This window comes from Rhinolophus sinicus, chromosome 4 (genome assembly GCF_057876585.1).
Source record: "Rhinolophus sinicus isolate RSI-liver-muscle chromosome 4, RSI-T2T, whole genome shotgun sequence".
In the NCBI taxonomy this organism is placed as follows: domain Eukaryota; kingdom Metazoa; phylum Chordata; class Mammalia; order Chiroptera; family Rhinolophidae; genus Rhinolophus; species Rhinolophus sinicus.
The window spans coordinates 58,690,709-58,711,348 of NC_142504.1; the positions used below are offsets into that span (position 1 = coordinate 58,690,709).

Sequence of the window (20,640 nt, forward strand, 5' to 3'; positions counted from 1 at the left end):
CTGAGGGTCCCAACCAAGCCCTGCTTCACCTTGACTCTTGTCTTCTTGAAGAATGCAGTCAAGAAACACATTTGTGCAGCATAGGACAGCAAGAAGTTTATTAGTAAAAGCAAGTACACTTCCAGACATGGAGTAGGCTGACCCAAGAGAGGGAAGAAGCCTCTCCTTACATTGTGTGGGGGTTTTTATCTCTTTGGGTAAAATTGTCTCCCCTTCTCCCTATTATCTTTCTCTCTCTTTCTGCTGAGGTGACCCATCTTCCCCTCTGGTTCCCAAGATTGTAAACGTGAACCTGTTAATTTCCCATGATTTACTTGAGAAGAAGTATATATGAGGCCTTACAATTAAGTTTGCGAACTCATCCTAGAAAAAAGTGCTATCTAACTCACTGCTGAATATCACTATGGTGACCTTCGAAGTACTCCCCTTGGGAAGCTATGCACTGATGCCAGGGCCTCATCCACCCTTCAAAGCAATTTTGGAACTCTTTTTCTGAAATGGCCATCAGAGCTGTCATCGTATTATCCTTGATGTCCTGAATGTCATCAAAATGTTTTCCTTTCAATATTTCCTTTATCTTCAGGTAAAGAAAGAAGTCATTGGGGGCCAGATCAGGTGAGTAGGGAAGGTGTTCCAATACAGTTATTTGTTTACTGGCTAAAAACTCCCTCACGGACAGTGCCGTGTGAGCTGGCGCATTGTTGTGATGCAAGAGCCATGAATTGTTGGCACAAAGTTCAGATCGTCTAACTTTTTCATGCAGCCTTTTCAGCACTTCCAAATAGTAAACTGGGTTAATTCTTTGCCCAGTTGGTACAAAGTCATAATGAATAATCCCTCTGATATCAAAAAAGCTTAGCAACATTTTTGCAACCAGTTTGCCAACTTGTCAGACCTTGTATATTCTGATAAGCCAGATAGTTTCTCTCCCTCTCCAGCAGTTTTCCTTCTTCCAACAACATATCTTATTGTGAATATGTTGCTAAGCAAGCAAGGTGTTTGTGCCCAAGTGACAGCAACTGCAAGGAGCCTTGACCCAACAAGGAGCAGCTGCAAGGGGCCTCCTAACTGGGCTAGCTCCCTCCTTCACTTGCTCATTTCTCACTTTCTACCTACCCCACCAGCAATACTGTGGCACTGTGGGACATGCAGTTCGCGATGCCATGGTCATTCCCCCACCTTCACCCCAGCTCTTTGGAAGGGTCAAGAAAAGACCGCTACCTAGGCAGCATTCTCCCGGCCAGCCCGCAGGGCGTCAGGCTCCGAGACAGGCGCGCAGATGGCGTCACCCAGTGACGTCACTTACCGGGGCCGCCGCCGTTGTTTCCTTGGTGACCGGCCCGCGCCCTGCGAGGAGGCGAGCAAGCGAGGAGATGCTGCCACGGTGGCCGCGGGGCCCTCTGCCATGCCTGCAACACCGTGGCCAAGAGCTGAAGCAGCAGGTACTATCTGGCTGTCTTGTGGGGCCTGAACTACGGCTGGGCCGCTGGCGGGGCGAGATCGAGGCGCCGGAGTCCTGGGAGCGGGTCACGATCCACCGAGCGTCCCAACCTTAACGTTCCCATCCCAGCATCCCCCACCAAACCCAGGTTCTAACCTCTCATCCTCCAAACCCCACCCCGGGGACCAAACCTCCGAAAATCGTGACCTTCGGCTGAGAGTCCTTCCTTTGCCCTCCCCCTAACATCTCAGTCTCAACCCTTAACCCCACCTCACCTCCAAACATAAACATTTAACAGTAACCATTTCCAACCATCTCTGTGCCCTACACTACTCGCCTTCATGCTCCAGCACCACTTCCCTCCAACCTTCTTTCTTCCAGTGGTGACTGCTACTGCTTCAGGTGAACTCAAAGAGAATTAGTAAAGAATAGTCCTAATGTGTAAGAGAGTGTGGGGACAGAGCCAGGAGTGCAGTTTCCAGGCTCTCAGCCTCACGTGGAAAGGTGCTCACTTGGGTAGTAAATGGCCATCAACTGTAGTTGGATGGCCATCAGCTATGGCTGGTTGGCCGTCAGCTGTAACCAGTGAGCCATTGGCCACTAATATAACTGCCGTGGCTACACTAGCAGGAAAAATGGGGGCTAGCAAGAAGATGGTGGCTAAGCCTGCAAGCGGCTCAGTGAGGGTTGCAGATCCTGTGGCTCCTGCTTCCTGTGTCTCCCCCAGCCGCCAGAGAGACAACAGTGGTATGACTCCCCTATCTATGGCTCCGTGGGTGTTCCTTTTAGGCCTCACCAAGTCCTGCGTTCTTATGTGGGGCTCGGTACCAGAGACCCTGCCTGGCACCCTGCATGACAGAGAGCAAAGGACTAGAACTAAAGAAGAAATACAAGTAACTCATATACATGAGAAAAGTTAACTTGAAAGATAAATAATTGCAAAGGAGATAAGATATAACAGACATTTAAAAAATCACAATACTCAGTACTGAGGAGGGTGAGATGAAACAGGGACTTTATACTCTCCGAGGTATAAAGTACAGCATTTCTGGAAAGCAGTTGTAGCAAATATTCATGCTCCTACACTGGGTGATTACATTTTTAGGAATTTACGATACATAATAATACAAAAAATTGGGGCAGATACTGACTGTGAAAGTGTTCATCACAGTGTTCATCAAAGTGTTCAACACCACTTATACTAGAAATGACTGGTTATAACTTAAATGATCAGTAATGGGGAATGAATACATAACTTATAATAGGATCTAATACAGTGACTAAATTTTTGTTAGAGATTTTAATACATTAGGGAGAATATTTGTGATAAACTGTCAGTTTAGAAAAAGAATATAAAATTGAATATACAATATTTCAATAAAATATTTAAATATATATGTAGAAAAAAAGGAAACATGCTAGGATAGTAACTGGTAGCATGCTGATGGTTATGTTTCTCTTCATACTTTTTGATATTTTCATAATTTTGAATACCAAATGTATATTACTTTAAGAAATAAAAAAGTAGGTAGTAATTAATGCATTGTTAATTTATTTTCTAAAATTATTTACCTTGCTAATTTTACTTTTTAGTTTTCATATGATCTATTACCAAGTGTTGTTTTCACGAAATAAAATTATTTAGTAATCTTTGGCAGACAAGAGATTTACTGACTGCTCATATTTTATCCAGTGTTGGACTCTCATTTAAAAAGTACCAAAGATTTGAATTACAGTGATGGAACAAAGTACTCAGTAGAAGTAAAATAAAATTCAATGTGTCATTGACTTAAGCTGAATTCTGGCTAAATGCTTAATGTGGTTCTGTATCTAGTTTTAAATTTAGTGGGACATTGAGAGAACCAGGAAAAATTTGAGAAGTAAACTACAAAAATTGTTATTAAAACAAAGATGAAACAAAAACTATTAGAAGGATTATTCAGCCTGGAGAAGAATTGGCTCAGGAGCCTTTGATACCCTGAATGTCTGGGAAGGGCTCTTTGATGTGAGTAAATTCCCTCCTCTCCCCACAGAGGACACCTGAAGCAAAACACAGAACAGATTTCCAACTTGGTGTGCTGGGGACAAGTAATCAAGAGTGGGTACCAATGGGTCATGCCTGTGATGACTGGCTCTGTCACCAGGTGTGTAAATTTTGTAAATAACACTGAGACAGATGCAAAATAACAAGAGTAGAGAAGATGCTAGTGAATTTTTATTTCTCTCTCTTCATCCACTTCATTTTCTCTGCATCATTTATAGAAAAGAACCCACGAGAAATATGTGCCTCTTTTGTGGATACATTGGCAAAGTTACATGTAATAGTTGGAAAATACTAAGTCAAGTTATAAGATATAAAAATGAGGATAAACAAACTTGTAGTATAGTCATACAATGAATACTACCCAGCAATTAGAAGAAATAAAGTAATGATACACACAACACTATGGAAGTAGATAAGAACACATGAGGTGTGAAAGGATTAGAGATAAGAGTACATACTTTCTGGGAACTTTCTGGGATAATAGTACTTTTCTGTATGTTGATGGGACTTGGGTTATACGGGTGTATGTGTTTGCCCAAACTCAGCAAATGCATACCTATACTTACGATTTGTACATTTCATTAGATGTAAATTTTACACCAAATGTTGAATTCTAGTTGGTGATACCCATGATGTATTATTTAAGGGGAAATGTGTTAATGATTGCAGTTTACTTTGAAATATATAAAAATAAGATGGACTGCTGAATAGATGGATCAAATAAGTATAGTAAAATGTTAATGGTAGAATCTAGCTGGTGGGTATATGGGTGTTTACTGTAAAATTCTTTTCACTTTATTGTATGCTTAAAAGTGTTCATAAAATTTGGGGGAAAGAGATTAAAATTTTATTTCCTAATGTTATATGGTATTGTTAAATACAATATAGAATTTAACAATTTTAAGCAGTTTCTATTTATTGTAGGTTGATAGTTTGCTTTCTGAGAGTCGATTGAAAGGAGCTCTAGAAGCCAGTAAAAAGCGAGATATTTACCAAAGGTAAAGCATTCTAATTTTATAAGCTTTGCAGGAGCTGTACTTGCATTTCAATGAGCAGTGTTTACAGCATAGAAATTGTTTGAGACATGTTTCTTTCCTTATTTTTAGTGCAATTTCTAAAATGACAAAATAATGGGAAATAACATTGAGGTAACAATGAATGAAATTTTCCAAAATGTATTTTAAAATATTTCTTGCAATTATCTATATCTACCAGGTCTAAATATTGGAATCATAGTATTAAATAAAGAATTACAAATATTAAAAAGAGGCAACTTAATCTGTTTTTTACTCTGTATGTACCAAGCAGTGTAGTCCACACTGGAGAAACTTTTTCTTGATTAATTTTCACAATAACACCATGCAATACTTATTAATATAGATGGGAAAATTAAGTTTCAAGGTGGTTAGTTAATGTGTCTAACATTACTTTGCTATAAGACATTAGATTGGGAAAGTAGTAAAAATGTCTTAAGTCTCCTAAGAAATGCAGAATTCAGTCAAGCAAGAGAAGGAATTTCACTGAAATGTCAATAGAATTGCAGGTTTTGGTCCATTTGAATCAAATGGAAGAATTACTTCATGATATAACTTAGAGAAACCAACCTAAATCTGAAGGTTGTAGACTTGTGATAGCAACTATAAAAACTGCTTAGAGTGAACATTGGTGATTTAGGCAGAGTTATGGGAGCTCCTTGGCTTGTGTAGCCCCAGATCCTGTGACATGGTCAGACACATCAGTCTATTAGCAATTCCACCTTGCTTGGGATGGTGACCTTAAAAATTAAATATAGTTTAAAATTACATAGTAATGATGAGCTAAATTGGACTATTAACACTTTTGTATTAAGTTTAGGACATCATTAAGATAATCTGTGTGTTTGAGGTATTTAGAGTTTATAACATACAAAAGAACACGAGATTCATTCTGTTAGTTTAAATGATTCATTAGAATCATTTGAAAAAGTTTTACTTAAATCAGGCATTCAAAGTGCTTAAAAGCAAAATAAAATTTATATGAATTTTAAAATGTTCAAGGAAATTTAATTAACTACATTTATTAGTAGGATTAATTGTATAAGGAATTTAAGTCAAGTTGAATTAATCAAACAATGAAAGAAAAAATGAAGGTGATTGTACTTGCTTTAGTAGATTTTAAAATAAAATTAAAAATAAGGTTTTAAAATAAACTTTTAAAATAAAATCTTAGAATGAGATTTATAGACTGAATTTAGCTCTTATGTTTGATTAATAATTGTCTGGGTAGAGAGCAACAATAATTACTTAAAACTTTGAAGACATTGTTGGGTTACTTTGCACCCAGTGATGCTAAGTTTGGTGATCATTCCTTTATGGAAAAGCATTTACACATGAATTTTTAAACATAAGCCATACAACACCTAATTGCCTTGCCTTCTTAAAGACTTATGTATGATTTTACAAAATAACTTTCTGGTTCTGACAATAAAAAAATCAATATTTTTTTCTTTCTTTTTAAAAATTTAGATGTATCCAATTAAAACAGGCAATTAATGAAAATAAAAATACTCTTCAAAAATTAAAAAAAGTAAGTATTACAATTAATCATATTGCAAAAAAATCTGTTTCTATAAATATTTTCATGAAGTAGGAATTTATTAGAGTGGGGAAGTTCGTGGGATTGCCTTAATAATGAAGTCTGACTGCAGTCAGTGCTGACTTATCCGGCAGGCTTACTGAGTGTGAGCTTTGGAGCAGAATATCCAGGGCTCCAAATAATTGATAAAAGTTCAGCTTTGATTAACTCACCCAGTATAGGACTCAGAAAATCCAAAAAGAAACTATTTTTATTTTTGCATTGTGTAAATTTTACGTTTTACACTTTAGGATTATTTTAATTTGAATTCCATTGTGGGAGAGAGTACATAATCTGGCCTGGGGGTAAGTGGTAAAGAAGCTGCTTTTATCACGTCAGCTCTAACATTGGTGACTCTGCAGAAATAGGAAGAACTAGAATTTACTCCTAGCAGTCCTTTCAGGATTTTTTCTTTTAATGTAACCTTGAGCTTCAGCTAGATGCCAGGGCCAGAGACTCACAAGAATTTCAAGTGGAAGTCATCTGTGAGTCATATCCTGTGTATGACTCTCCTGCACTGCATCTGAGACAAGTGGTCACTGAGTGTCTCTTCTAAATTTCTCCAGTGACAGAGAACTCTTTAATTTAGGAGGCAGACTGACCCTACATTTGAAAACCTAATTACTCCTGTTTCACAGATGAGGATACTGAGGCTACCAAAGGTGGGGCAGCTTTCCCAATGTCCTACTGATAAGAAGTGACGGAACTTGGGGCTTGTCTTTTAGACTCCAAAGCCATTCTTCTGTCTGGAACCTCTCTTTTACCGACTACAGAGGGTCTGCAATACTTAGCAAGGGACTAAAACAAAAAACAAGTTACAATTTCATTTTTCATTTGGTTTGCATTCTAACAATAATCTACATTTCTTTTAAATCTTATATCTCTAAGGTAGGCGAAGTCTCATACTGATCTTTGTCTTCTAGCACTTATTGGAGTTTTTCTGCATAAATATAATATGAAACTGAAATAAATTTTTCAGTGAAATAAACTTATCTTCTCTCATAGGCCGATGAACCTACACCTGTTGGGAACTATCATCAGAAAAAGGAAGAGGAGCACAGTCTCTTGGATAAACTTACCCACCAGCTGCAGGAACTTGCCATGTCTATAAGTAGAGAGACTGTAACTGAGTATGCTTCTTTCCTTCCTTTTTTTCAGATGTCACCAGCAGTTTTAATGTTTGACTCAGGATAAAGATACATAACAGTGTAGATATAAACAGACATTATTTATTGAGTATGGTAGAATGTGTGAGATCCCATGAGAGATGTATAGGGTAACAGCCCTGCTTGGTTGATGTTCAAACAGCTGTTTTGTATATTTTGACCACATTTTATAGCTGTTTCCATTAGGAAGATTAAGTCCAATACCATTTACTTTGTCATTCTCAGTACTGGAAATCAATGGAAATTCTAGAGTCCTTATATCTTCATCCTTTAGCATTTTCCCAGAATACAGTGAAAAGTAAGAGAACAGCATTTGAAGACTGAATAGTTGGTGTTTTCCTTTTTTGCTTTCCACAAATTGGGTTTGTTCATACCATCAGGTTTTCTTCTACTTTGCAAAGGCTATTATTAAAACAATGCATGTTTCCACTCCAGAAAACAATGCATGTTTCTGCCTCCAATTTTTAAAGAATATTTATGAAAGGAGGAAATATGCAAGTAGACAATCCAACTAATCTTCTTTTTACATATCAACACTGACACTAATGGCTTCATGCTTTTTTCCTAACATTTGTTTATTTAGCTTTTCAGATCTCTGTTTCCTCAACTAGATTATGAATTACCCAAAGTCAAAATTATGACTTCCTTTCTTTACATCTCTCACAGAATCTCACACTTTCTACTTTATATCTTTGTAGGAACACCACATAGCATTTCAGCAGTATGTTTGGGGGCCACATTTTATGGCTAAATTACCAACAAAAATGCAAAATTGGGGCACTTGTTTATACTACGAGAGCTGGAAAAAAGGCAGCATGTCGCCTTGTTCAACCTCAGTTGGGAGTATGTGCATCAGGCAACTCAGATTTTTTGCTGCTTTGCACATGTCCATGAATGACCACAAAAACATTGCAAGTATTGATAAGTATTGATTTCGGATTACAGATAAATTTTAGCAAGTAGATGAATTTGCAAATATAGAATCCACAAATAATGAGGATCGACTGTATGTAGAATATGTGACAACAGTGGCACATCAATAGCTGAAAGGGCTGGCAGAGTACATAAAATGATATCATCTTAAAGTTCTTTAATTTTGGGGGAAATATGATATTCAGGTCAAACTATAAGTTAGGGATGTATGTTGTAATACCTAGAACATTACTACCAAATAAGATAAAGTATTTGGTAGCATAAATGATAAAATGGAATACTAAAAATGACTCGATTCTAAAGATAATCTTCTCTAAATAAGCTGTAGGAAAGCAAAGACCTCTGTTTTGTTATATCCCAAGCACGTTGTGTCTGTCACACAGTAGGTGCCCCGTAAACATTTGATGGCTTTGCTGAATGTTAAATGAATAAAGCTTAGAGAGATTTAGTGACTTATCCAAGCCATATTATTTGCGCTCTTCTCTCCTCCCTCACCCCCCATTTTACCTAGTTCATATTTTTCCAGAATCTCTTTCTCTTCCTCTCTAATGCTGTTTACTTACTTCATACTGTTGTCATGTGTCACTTTTAATAGCTACCTTTCCTTTAGCCCTCCCTCCAGTCTGTTCCCCACACAGTAGTCACCTTTCTAAAGTGCAGAGCAGATCCTGCTTTCCCTTACTTCTTCTTAGGCACTGCCTTAGAGATGATACTTACATGGGCTGCACTCTGCTCACCTGTTTGCAGCTTCACCTCTTTCTCATTTCTCAAGCCTTGTCCTACCATCATGACCTCCTTGAAGTTCCCTAATCTTGAGCCTCCATTCTCTACTCCCTCCCCCTCCTTGCTACCTCCTTTTACCTGATAACTCCAACTCACCTCTCAAGACCTAATTCTGACTCTTTCCTGATCCCCACTCATGCAGGCTAGGTTAGGTTTCCCCCTTGTGTTCCCTTAGTATCCTGTGTACTTGTATACCTCCACCGTTCTCTAGATTGATTAATTATAAGCTTCTAAGGACAAGAACTGTGTCTGGTTTACCTTTGTATCCACTGTGTCTGACATGGACCATCATTATCATAGCTGACTGTTTTTAAAGCTTGCTATGAACAGGCACTGTTCCAAATACTCCGTGAGTTGGTAACTGGTCTAATCCAATGAGGAAAGTTCTATTATTATCTCTATTTTACCAATGAGAAACTGAGAGCTTAAAAGAAACCTACTGCCTGTAAATCATAATTATTACCCAACAAAGTGGGAATAGAGCCAGAATTTAAACTCAGAGCCCATGCTGTAAGCAGTATGTAGTAATGCTCAAGCAGCATGTGCTGAAATAGAAGAATCCAAATCTCTTGGCCTATAGTCCAGTGCCTGCTTTCTTCTGTCACATACCTTCCTCAGGTATATTATGTCTTTCACTACTCAGTCCTTTGAGTCACATATTCTTAGCCAGATGGTAGAAATCATTAGCAGTGCTTTCCTCTTGTCTCCTTTATCTGCCAGTTCCAAATACAGGCCAGTCCTTCTATATATAGAACTTATACTTGATCAGTTCTAATACATTATTTCAAGTGAACCTTGTCATAGAATTACTTTTTTGCAGAATTGGAGAACTTACTGAAAGAGAGGAAGATGATGATTCTGCTGAAGGAGATGAAGAAGAAGACGATGATGATGAAGAAGAAAGTAAAGAAAGTGGTGGGGAAGAAGAAGAAACACAAGAGGAAGAGAAACAGGAAAATGAATCTCATCTACAGGCGACTAGTAAAGAATACACTGCTGTTGGAAATTTTACTGCTCAGCAGGCTGGGGATCTGACATTTAAGGTAGGTAGAAACAAGACTGGAACCTAACCTCAAGAGCAATTCACATACCTGACAGAATAAGGAAACTCTACTTGTGTACCTGGGTTATGTACATTTTCCTGAAACTAAGTTTTTTAAAGGCTCAATTTGTTGTAATAAAATGAGCAACAATAATGATTTACAGGCAGTAATTATGTGAAATTTTGTTATCAAAGTACCTGGTAAAAGAGTAAATGCTCGTATATTTTTGAAAATAGTTTTAATGTTGGTAATTCTTATTTTAGGGGTAAGTTTTAATTAAAAATTTTCATTTTGTTTTGCTTTAAGAAAGGGGAAATTCTCCTTATAATTGAAAAAAAACCTGATGGCTGGTGGATGGCTAAGAATGCCAAAGGAAACAAAGGTCTTGTTCCCAAAACCTACCTGGAGGTTAGTGTTTATTGTTTCATCTTTCCTTTTTCTCCTTCCAAACTTTTTCATTTTTAATAAAACATTAAGCTGTATTCTTGGATCAACTGACTAGTGAATGACTTGAGATATAGAATTTACTTTAATTTTAGAGGGACAGGACATGGGAAAAATATCATGTGTTAATAGTCTTGGGACCTATGAAGTGCTCTCATGCAGGCGATCCCTAGAATGTTAGCTCACAGTGAAGATGCTTTGTGGATTAATGCTGATCATAAAAATTAATAGGTATTTTATTGTTTGTTGTAAAACAAAATCACAGTTAACTTTGTGTTAACTTCCACAAATATACAATTCTATACTAGGATGTGAACATACTATATACATGCATATTTGTAGCCTATTTTTTTCTAATTTAATAATACAGCATGTCATTTTCTGTGCCAATATGCATAGATAATCTGTCTGGATCAGTACTGTCCAGTAGAGATCTAATGCAAACAACAAATGTAATTTAAAAGTTTCTAGTAGCCGTAGAAAAATGTCTTTTTTTTGTGACACTACTTTTAATTCTGTGTGATTTTTCTCTGCCACCAAATCTATGTTGTTTCTCCACATTCATTCTCTGAAACCAGCCAGGTGACCAACAGTTCAATTCAATTCTGACACTGACTCCTGGAATTAGTGCAGACCCCACCAGTTAAGGGCTTGGTCCCACAAACTTCCCTACTTCAGATGAAGTCCCAAGGGCCTCCTGTACTTCTGGGTGATCAGCTATAAATTTGGGGGTTCCAACACCCCTCCTCAGGTTTGATAATTTGGTAGGGCCACTCATAAAACTCAGGAAAACACTTTACTTGTGTTTATTATGAAGGATAAGACTCAGGAAGAGACACATGGAAGAGGTGCACAGGGCCAGGCATTGGGAGATGTAGAGAGTGAGACTTGGGTCTTCCATGCCTGCTCTGGGTACCATCCTACCAGCCCTTCCACCAACCTGGAAGCTTCCCAAACCCTGTCTTTTAGGGGTTTTTATGGAGGTTTCAGTACTTAGTCATGATTAATTAAATCATTGGCCATTGGTGATTGAATTCAATCTCCAGCTCCTTTCCCCTCCCTGAAGGTGGGGGGAGGGGAGTGCTATGATAGTTCTAACCCTCTAATTACATGGTTGGTTCCTCTGGTAAAAAGCACCACCTCTGCCCATCACTTCATTAGCATAAACTCAGGGGTTTGTTATAAATAACAAAAGACACTCCTGCCACTCAGGAAATTCTGTTTTAGGAACTCTTGCCAAGAACTGGGAATATATATTTTTCATTATACTACACATTTTTTAAAAAGTAAAAAGAAACAAGTGACATTTTAGTAATATATTTTATATTATTCAATATATCAAAAATATCATTTCAACATATAGTCAATGTTAAAAAATACTTTCTTTTTTTTTATGCTAAGTCTTCAAATTCCGGTGTGTATTTTACACATCTCAGTTTGGGCTAATCACATTCCAAGTGTCAGCACCACATGTGGTGATTGGTGCTGTATTGCACAGTCCAGGTCTAGATCATCTTTTTCAATGGTAGCGTAGTATTCCAATTTCATAGAGATAAACATTTAGGCTGTTCCCAACATATAATAGCTATCAATTATGAGCAAAAGAGTTTCCACTATGATTCGCTTCTACTATGAGTTACAAAAGATCACAAGAATAGTGACTTAAATAAGGTAGAAGCATATTTCTCTCTTACATGGCAGATATGGAGGTAGCAGTCAAAGGGTGGTGAGGCCCCATCCAATATTTCACTTTATTAGATGTGTGACAGCTCTTTCAGGGGTTATCTCTGTAGTTTAAGTTGGCTGCTACATCTTTTAATGATTCCAAAGAGCAAAAGAACAGGAAAAGGAAACAAGAGGCCAAAAGGCCTTAGTTAGCTTCCATCTTTTTAAGACAAGTTCCTGGAAATTACACAAAAAACTTCCAATTATATCTCCTTGGTCAGAATTTAGTTCTTGGCAACACCTAACTGTAAGGAAGGCTTGGAAACTAGTCTTACTGTCTGCTCCTTGCTAAAGAAGGGACTGTTAGGAAAGAAGAGGTAGAGATTCAGTAGTAGACAACCTGCCACCTATGTTGTGATCAGTCTGTACAGACATCTTTGTAGACTTGTCCCTTTGTTCCCCTGAGATTGATTCCCAGATGTTCAGTGCTGGTTCAGAGGGTTTGTTTTACACCTTTAAATTGTGTTTTAATTTGCCATTTTGCCTTTCAGAAAAATTAGGCCTATTTGTACAACAAACCCCCAGCAGCTGAGAGTATGTGTTTCCCACATATTTCCAATGATGGCTGTCATCACATTCTGCCAAAGTGATACGCAAAAAAAGCTCATTATTGTTTTTATTTGTCATGATAATGGAGTCGAGCATCATTTCGTATACTTTATGACCATTTCTATTACTTCTTTGTAAATTGCCTTTTCACTTCTTTTGACCATTTTTCTAAGTGATTATTTTATTTTCTACCTATTTATTTTTAAGATCTTTATTAAAATATAGCAAACATAAAATATTATATTAGTTTCAGGTATACACAATAGTTATTCAACTTTTGTAAACCTAAAGAAGTGATCACGTTAAGTCCAGCAACCATCTGAAACTATATAACACTATCACAATATTATTGATTATATTTCCGATACTGTACATTATATCCCCATGACTTATTTGTCTTTTTTTTATAATTTAGTTGTAGTGTTTTTTTAAATTTATTTTTTATTAGTTTCAGGTGTACAAAGCAATGTAATAGTTAGACATTTAAATCCCTCATAAAGTGATAACCCATCCCCCAAGCTACTACCCCTGACATCATATAGCTGTTACAATACCATTGACTATCTTCCCTATGCTATACTCCACATCCCATGACTATACTTCACCTTTTTCACCCTGCCCCAAAATCCCGTTCCCATCTATCACCCTGATAGATCTAGTACCTATCTGGCACCATACCTAGTTACAATATTGTTGACTATATTCCTTATGCTATAACCTATATCGCCATGACTATTGTATAACACCCAATTTGTTGTTAATCTCTTCCCCTTTCACCCATCCTTAAAGAAGTCCCTCTAAGAGTCCTTGTAATACTGGTTTGGTGGTGATGAACTCCTTTAGCTTTTTCTTGTCTGGGAAGCTCCTTATCTACCCTTCTATTCTAAATGACAGCCTTGCTGGGTAGAGTATTCAAAGTTGTATGTCATTGCTTTTCATCACTTGGAATATTTCCTGTCACTCCCTTCTTGCTTGCAAAGTTTCCATTGAGAAATCAGCTGACAGTCTTATTGGGGCTCCCTTATAGGTAACTAACTGCTTTCCTCTTGCTGCTTTTAAGATTCTCTCTTTGTATTTAAACTTTAGCATTTTAATTATGATGTGTCTTGGTGTTGGCCTCTTTGGGTTCATCTTGTTTGGGACTCTCTGCTCCCTGGTCTTGTATGTCTATTTCCTTCACCAGGTTAGAGAAGTTTTCTGTCATTATTTCTTCAATCAGGTTTTCAATTCCTTGTTCTCTGTCTTCTCCTTCTGGTACCCCTATAATGTGAATGTTGGTACGCTTGATATTGTCCTGGAGGCCCCTTAAACTCTCCTCAATTTTTTTGGATTTTTTTTTCTCTTTTTGCTGTTCTGGTTGGGTGATTTCTGCTACCTTATCTTCTACATTGCTGGTTGGATCCTCTGCTTCACCTAATCTACTGTTGATTCCCTATAATATATTCTTCATTTCCATTTTTGTAGTCTTTATTGCTGACTGGTTCATTTCTTGTCTGGGAAGCTCTTTATCCTTCGATTCTAAATATCAGCTTTGCTAGGTAGAGTAATTTTGGTTGTAGGTCCTTGTTTTTCATTACTTTGAATATTTCCTACCAATCCCTTCTGACTTGCAAAGTTTCTGTTGAGAAATCAGCTCATAGTCTTATGGGAAGGAGCTCTCTTGTAGGTAACTAACTTCTTTTCTCTTGCTGCTTTTAAGATTCTGTCTTTGTCTTTAACTTTGGCATTTTCATTATGATGTTTCTTGGTGTGGGCCTCTTTGGGTTCATCTTATTTGGGGACTCTCTGTGCTTCCTGGGCTTGTATGTCTGTTTCCTTCGCCAGGTTAGGGAAGTTTTCCATCATTATTTCTTCAAATCGTTTTTCAATTCCTTGCTCTCTCTCTTCTTCTGGTACCTCTATAATGCAAATAATGGTACACTTGAGGCCCCTTAAACTCTCCTCATTTTTTTGCATTCTTTTTTCTTTTTGCTGTTCTGATTAGGTGTTTTCTGCTACCTTATCTTCTAAATTGCTGGTTCAATTCTCTGGTTCGTCTAATCTACTGTTGATTCCCTGTAATGTATTCTTTATTTCCATTATTGTAGTCTTTATTTCTGACTAGTTCTTTTTTATGTTTTCTATCTCCATTTTTATGTTTCCTATCTCTTTGTTGAAGTTCTCCCTTAATTATTGAGCATCCTTAATAACCAGTGTTTGGAAGTCTGTGTCTGATAGATTGCTTGTCTTCATTTTGTTTAGTTGTTTTTCTGGAGCTTTGTTCTGTTCTTTTATTTTGGGACATGTTTCTTTGTCTCTTCATTTTGGCTGCCTCCCTTTGTTTTTTTTCTACGTAGGACTGCTATATGTCCTGGTCTTAGTAGAGTGGCCTTACGTAGTAGGTGTCCTGTGCAACCAGTGGTGCAGTCTCCCTGGTCACTGGAGCTGTGCACTCCAAGTGTGTCCCTTGTGTGGGTTGTGTCCCCTCCTGTTGTAGTTGAGACTTTGTTGCCATTTGTACATCAGTGGGTGGGATTGACCCCCAGGCTGATTGGTTGTGAGGACTGGCTGTGACTACAATGAAGGAGCTGCTGTGCAGAGGCCGACCCTACAGAGCAGGGTTCGCTTTATCAGGGTTCTGGTGCCTGCCCAGTCTGCCCTTTGGGTGTGTCATCTTTGGAGGTGGCCAGGTGATGCTCTGGCCCCATCCAAAGCTAGCCAGCCCTGGGACCTCCTGGGAAGGGACTTGCTGCAGGCAAAGTTCAGCTGCAGTTTGTGCCCTGCCTGGAGCCACTTGGCATGAGCCACAAAGCAATCCAGAGATGGCCATCACCTGCACTGTGCTTGGAGGTGCCTTTAGAGGCCAAGCCACGAACCAAAGCCGGCTGTCACTAATGCCAGGCTTTGGGCTGCTCAGCCAGAGGTATGAGACATGCTGAAACCATATGCTGCTTGTATGAGTTTTGTGAACCTTTAACAGATTTTAGGAATGTCCACAGCATGAGCCAAGGCAGGTCGTTTATATGGAAAAGGCACTGTATGTGGCTTGGGTGTGCCGGAAAGTTGGGTGCGGTGTTGAAAGGTGATAGTTTGATGGAGACTCAGATATGGCATCTGCCTGCGTCTGCAGGCAGGAAAGGGGGGAGGGCTCATCAAAGAAACCATGGCTGCCACCAGCTCCTCCGTTCAGGAGAAAGGTGCCCCTCCAGCCTTCAACCTTAAACCAGACAACTCGGTTTCTCCCCGTATGCCCCTCGGAACTTTTGAGCTGCTGCCCCAGTGCTGGAGCTCAGAGTGAGTGAGTCCATCAGAGAGTAAGTTGTGCACTAGCCCTTTAAGAGAAGTGCCTGGGACTACAGACACCCTGCATCTCAGTCAGCCACAATCTCTGCTGATTTTCGCAGCCAGAAATTATGGGGATGTTTCTCCCCAGCACTGAAACCCTGGGCTGGGATCCCTCATGCCTTGGGGGGACTTTCACAGCTGAGATATTCCTCCCGGTTTTTAATGGTCACACATGGGTGCGGGACCAGCTCATTCTGCATCTCTGCCCCTCCTACCAGTCTCGAGGTGGCTTGTTCTGTGTGTCCTTAGTTGTAGGACTTCAGTTCAGCTAGACTTCAGACAGTTCTCAATAATGATTTTTCTGTGGTTTAGTTGTAATTGAAGTGGTCTTGAGAGCAGGTGAGCACAGCATTTACCTACTCCACCATCCTAACCAGGAATCTCTAAGGGATTTTTAAAAATCTTACTGATTTATAGGAATTTGGTAACATTTTAATAACAAGGATATCAACTGTGGAAATTTGTGACAGATATTCTTTTTGTGGACTTTAACCATATTTATTTTTTATGTAGTTAAATCTGTCAGTGTTTTCATTCATTATTTTGGTTTTGGTATCATAATTGGACAGGGCTTTCCCACTTCAAGGTTATTTTCTTTTAATGCCTTTATAGTTTTCTTATTTCTACGATTTACTTCTTTTTTTTTTTCATTTAAGTAAATTCCACTTGGAATTTATTTTGACGAAACTTGCTCTCTACCTCTATTTTTGTAATTTTTCAAACAGTGAAGTGATCAACTATGTGGTGAAATCTTTTTCTCACTGATTTTTGATATGCCTATCATGTAAATTCTCGTCTACAGTTGAGTCTTTCTCAAAGTCTTTTTATTGGTCAATTTTTGGATTAAGTAAAAAAGCACTTCATATTTGAATAATTTTTCAGCCCTATCATAAAGAAGAAGGCCAAGAATCAAGTGAAGATGGCAGTGAAGAAAATGTGGATGTTGGGGGTGAGATAGCAGAGGAACTGGAAGTTAAACAAAGGTAAGAAGACGTGAGAGGGTATCAAAGTAAAATAAATGAAAGGTATAGGAAACTTTTGTTTATTATTATTATTATAAACATTTCATGAATTTCTTTCAATGGGTACAGCTTGCAGTTTGAGAGCAGTGCTTCTCGTATTTCTATTTGCCTAAAGATTATTGCTACTTTAATTTTGTGCATATTGTTAGTATGTGATGTTATTCTGTCTTGGTTTCATCTAGTGACGATTAGGTTTTCAGAACTTACTGACAATTATGTACTTGGTTGGTTGATTGATGAAGTTCCCTGAGTGAATAGGCATAACCTATCTATGTACTCACCTTGCTGTTTTTCCCCCAGAACAGGTTCTCACTGGAGTGCTGTGCGAAAAGCTCTCTCAGAGGTTGGTATCTCATGTCTTATCAATGATATTTTACTTTGTTACCTAATGTTTCTCCCAGAGTTCAATTCAAAACAGGATGGGGACTTTGGAAGATAGCATTGGATCTTTAAAAGGGTCCAGAGCATGGAATGTACAGAGCCCAAAACATATATTTCTGGTTTAGTAAACCTGTGCTCCAAGTAGCATTTCCTATTAGATCTTTTTTTGTAAGAAGAGTGGATTTGAAGGCTTGGAAATATCTCTTATTGATTCTGCCTGAATTTTCTATCATTAGGGTAAAGACTGCTGTTAAATTTCAGTTAACACAAAAAATTCGGAAAAGCTCAAAAAAGTAAGAAATTATCAATAATCTTATCATTTAAAAAATTATATAACTAAATGAAAATCCACTCCCCGCATAAGTAACTACCATTAACAGTTTGGTAAATATCGTTTTGACCTTTTACCCTGTTTCTCACTCACATGGACATGCTCATGCATGTGTGTGTACATACCATGTTTCCCCGAAAATAAGACCTAGCCAGACCATCAACTCTAATGCGTCTTTTGGAGAAAATATTAATGTAAGACCCAGTTTTATTTTAATATAATGTAATATAATATAATATAATACCAGGTATAATATAATACCCAGTCTTTAATATAATATAATATAATATAATATAATATAATATAATATAATATAATATACCTGGTCTTATATTAATTTTTGCTCCAAAAGACGCATTAGAGCTAATTGTCCAGTTAGGTCTTATTTTCAGGGAAACACGGCATATACAAAAAAGCCATTATTTCTTCAGTGCCTATCAGTTTATAACATTAAGTCATCTGTTACATTGCACATGTTGTGGAGTGGGACAGAAGGAGGAACATTTTAATAAGGGATGTTCAGGAGCACAAAGCTCTGCCCACTGGGCATGGTGGCATGGGGTTTAGATCTTTGGGAGAGGCCAGGATTCAGGCCTCTTCTCAGGAATTTGGGGTTAAATTGCTGTGTTTGTCCACTAACATCTGTGCATTTGTGTTTTCCTTTTTTGGGTTGCAATTGCTGTAGTAATAAAGGAGGTATTATAGAAGCGAGGAAACATGAATGAAAACAAGCAAATCAATTTGTTTTTACCATCTTCAGCAGATAAACACTGTTGATGTGTTGACCACGATGGGAGCTATTCCTACAGGGTTCAGGCCTTCCACACTCTTCCAGCTTCTGGAGGAAGGTAACAGGTGTCTGTCAGCCACCACAGACTTTTAGTTAAGCAATCAAGTTTTATATCTAATTTCCTTGTTTTAGCCAAAACAAGTTGTTTAAAAAGATATTAAACCTCACATCTCATTGACTCATCTTTTCCTTGTCTTTCCTGTGACAGTGGAGGAAGGCTCCATGATCCTATTAGAGGCTAGCCTGTCTACCTGTGCTCTGGGCTCCAGCCCCTTTCCTTTATTCCAGAAACATGACTCTTAATTGTCAGCCCTTCCCTGTCTCTTCATCCCGCTTCCCTTCCCCCATCAGCTTCTCCCATCATCAGCAATACTGGCCTAATACCGCCCACCTCTAAGAACCAGCCTCCCCAGCCCTGTCCCTTTTTAGGCAAAGCCTCTTTCTCTGCTTTTCTTCACAGCAAGACTTTTCCAAAGAGTTATCTCCATTCACCTTTTCTGTTTTCTTCTTGTTTTTGGATTTCCCTGTACTTGACAATGTTTATTCATAAGCTCATTTTAAAGAGGAATGATGTTGGGGGAGGCTGTCCTGATACCCTGACTTGTGGAGTTACCTGAAAAGGACTGTTTGGACGTTCCTCTGCTGAGAAGCGCCTTTCAGCACCCCCTGAATGCCCAACTCCCTCTCTTCCTTTGGGTGTCAGGGTAAATTCCACTTTCCCAGAGAAGCCTTGAGTAATGTAGGTTCCCCTAGCTCCCGTCCAATGAGTACCCATTAATGGGTCTAGGTCAGCTTATAATTATCTTATTTATTCTCTTGTTTACTTAGTTTTTTAATTGTTTCCCCTACTCAATGGTAAACGAAGGAGAGAAGGACTATATTTCTATTCACATTTTTATTTCCAGGTCTTAGCATAGTACCTGGCACAGAGTATGAACTCAAAGGTGATTTCACAAATAAATACATGATTTTATGATGAGTATTCTTCATGACTACAATATGGAAGAACACTATAAAATAGTTTTGTGTAAAGAAGTAAAAGTAGTGATTACATACTTTTCTAAATCTCCAAAAAGAGTTTATAGATTTTCTGCATTTTACAAAAATAGTTGAATGGATCATCTTTATCATGGGCCATGTTATTGGCCTAAAAGTCTTTTAGGTTTTTCTTAAAGCTCTTTTGAGATCAGCTTCTATGTGCTTCTCTTTTTATGTTTACTCTGTTATTTTTATGTGTAAATTTCTTAGGAAGCCTGTTTCCAGTAAGCAGTTTGGCCTTTTGGAAGTCTGTTTCCTAAGTTTGTAGCATAACATTATAGATTTTTGGCTTTGAATTTTATTCCTTTCTTTGTAAGAAAACAAAGGAAAAAATATTTTTGCAGGAAATCAGTTTCGAGCAAGTTACTTCTTACAGCCAGAGCTTGCTCCTTCACAGCTGGCCTTCAGAGATCTCATGTGGGATGCTAAGACAGGCACTGTAAGTATAGTTACTATCAGTAGAATTATGACTTTTCCAGATTGTGTCATGGTTGCAAGTATACCAATAACATGTAAATTAATTAATACATTATAAAAAATAGAAAAAATGGTTTCTGTATTGTGATTTTGAAACACTCAGTGTTAACTTCACAGCTAACACAAAACTTGTTTTTGTTACTGTGATTTTATTTTGTTTCTCTTCTCCATGCTCTCTTTTCCCATTGTTACAAAGGAAATAGTACTAGGTATCTATCTTATTCTTTGCGTCAATTTCACAATTTCTTTGTCTGTGAAAAGAGAATAATAATAGTACTTCCAACATAGGATTATTGTGAGAATTATATTATTTATATGATGGGGCTAAGAACAGTGCCTGGCTCATGATGATAACTCAGGAAATATTAGCAAGTATCATTAGTAGTAGTAGCAGTAGCAGTAGCATTAGTAGTAGTACGTAGTAGTAGTAGTAGCCATAGTAGTAGTCATAGTAATATTATTTTAATTAAGTAGGATTGAGGACATTGGTAGTACTTCATGATTATACTTCTTTGGAGTAAAGGATTCTTGTATCT

General features: G+C 37.9%; 1 protein-coding gene across 12 annotated transcripts in view; it reads left to right on the forward strand.

Annotated features, from left to right (window-relative positions):
- Positions 1–1,034: 1,034 nt before the first annotated feature.
- The window catches only part of NPHP1 (nephrocystin 1), a 53,014-nt gene continuing 33,408 nt past the window's right edge, over positions 1,035–20,640 (forward strand). For 3 of the 12 annotated variants that reach the window (XR_012498845.2, XR_012498844.2, XM_074340504.2), the window contains exons 1-11: positions 1,035–1,442; positions 3,475–3,585; positions 4,410–4,483; positions 5,990–6,050; positions 7,104–7,228; positions 9,801–10,023; positions 10,330–10,431; positions 16,948–17,048; positions 17,388–17,430; positions 18,560–18,647; positions 19,972–20,066. Coding sequence is in view for 10 of the 12 variants with exons in the window: in XM_074340504.2 (XP_074196605.2) it covers positions 1,164–1,442; positions 3,475–3,585; positions 4,410–4,483; positions 5,990–6,050; positions 7,104–7,228; positions 9,801–10,023; positions 10,330–10,431; positions 16,948–17,048; positions 17,388–17,430; positions 18,560–18,647; positions 19,972–20,066 (1,302 nt within the window). In the remaining 2 variants the exon portion in view is untranslated. The remainder of the gene's footprint in view (positions 1,443–3,474; positions 3,586–4,409; positions 4,484–5,989; positions 6,051–7,103; positions 7,229–9,800; positions 10,024–10,329; positions 10,432–16,947; positions 17,049–17,387; positions 17,431–18,559; positions 18,648–19,971; positions 20,067–20,640) is intronic. The other 9 variants (XM_074340500.2, XM_074340499.2, XM_088797862.1 and 6 more) reach the window with 9 other exon arrangements.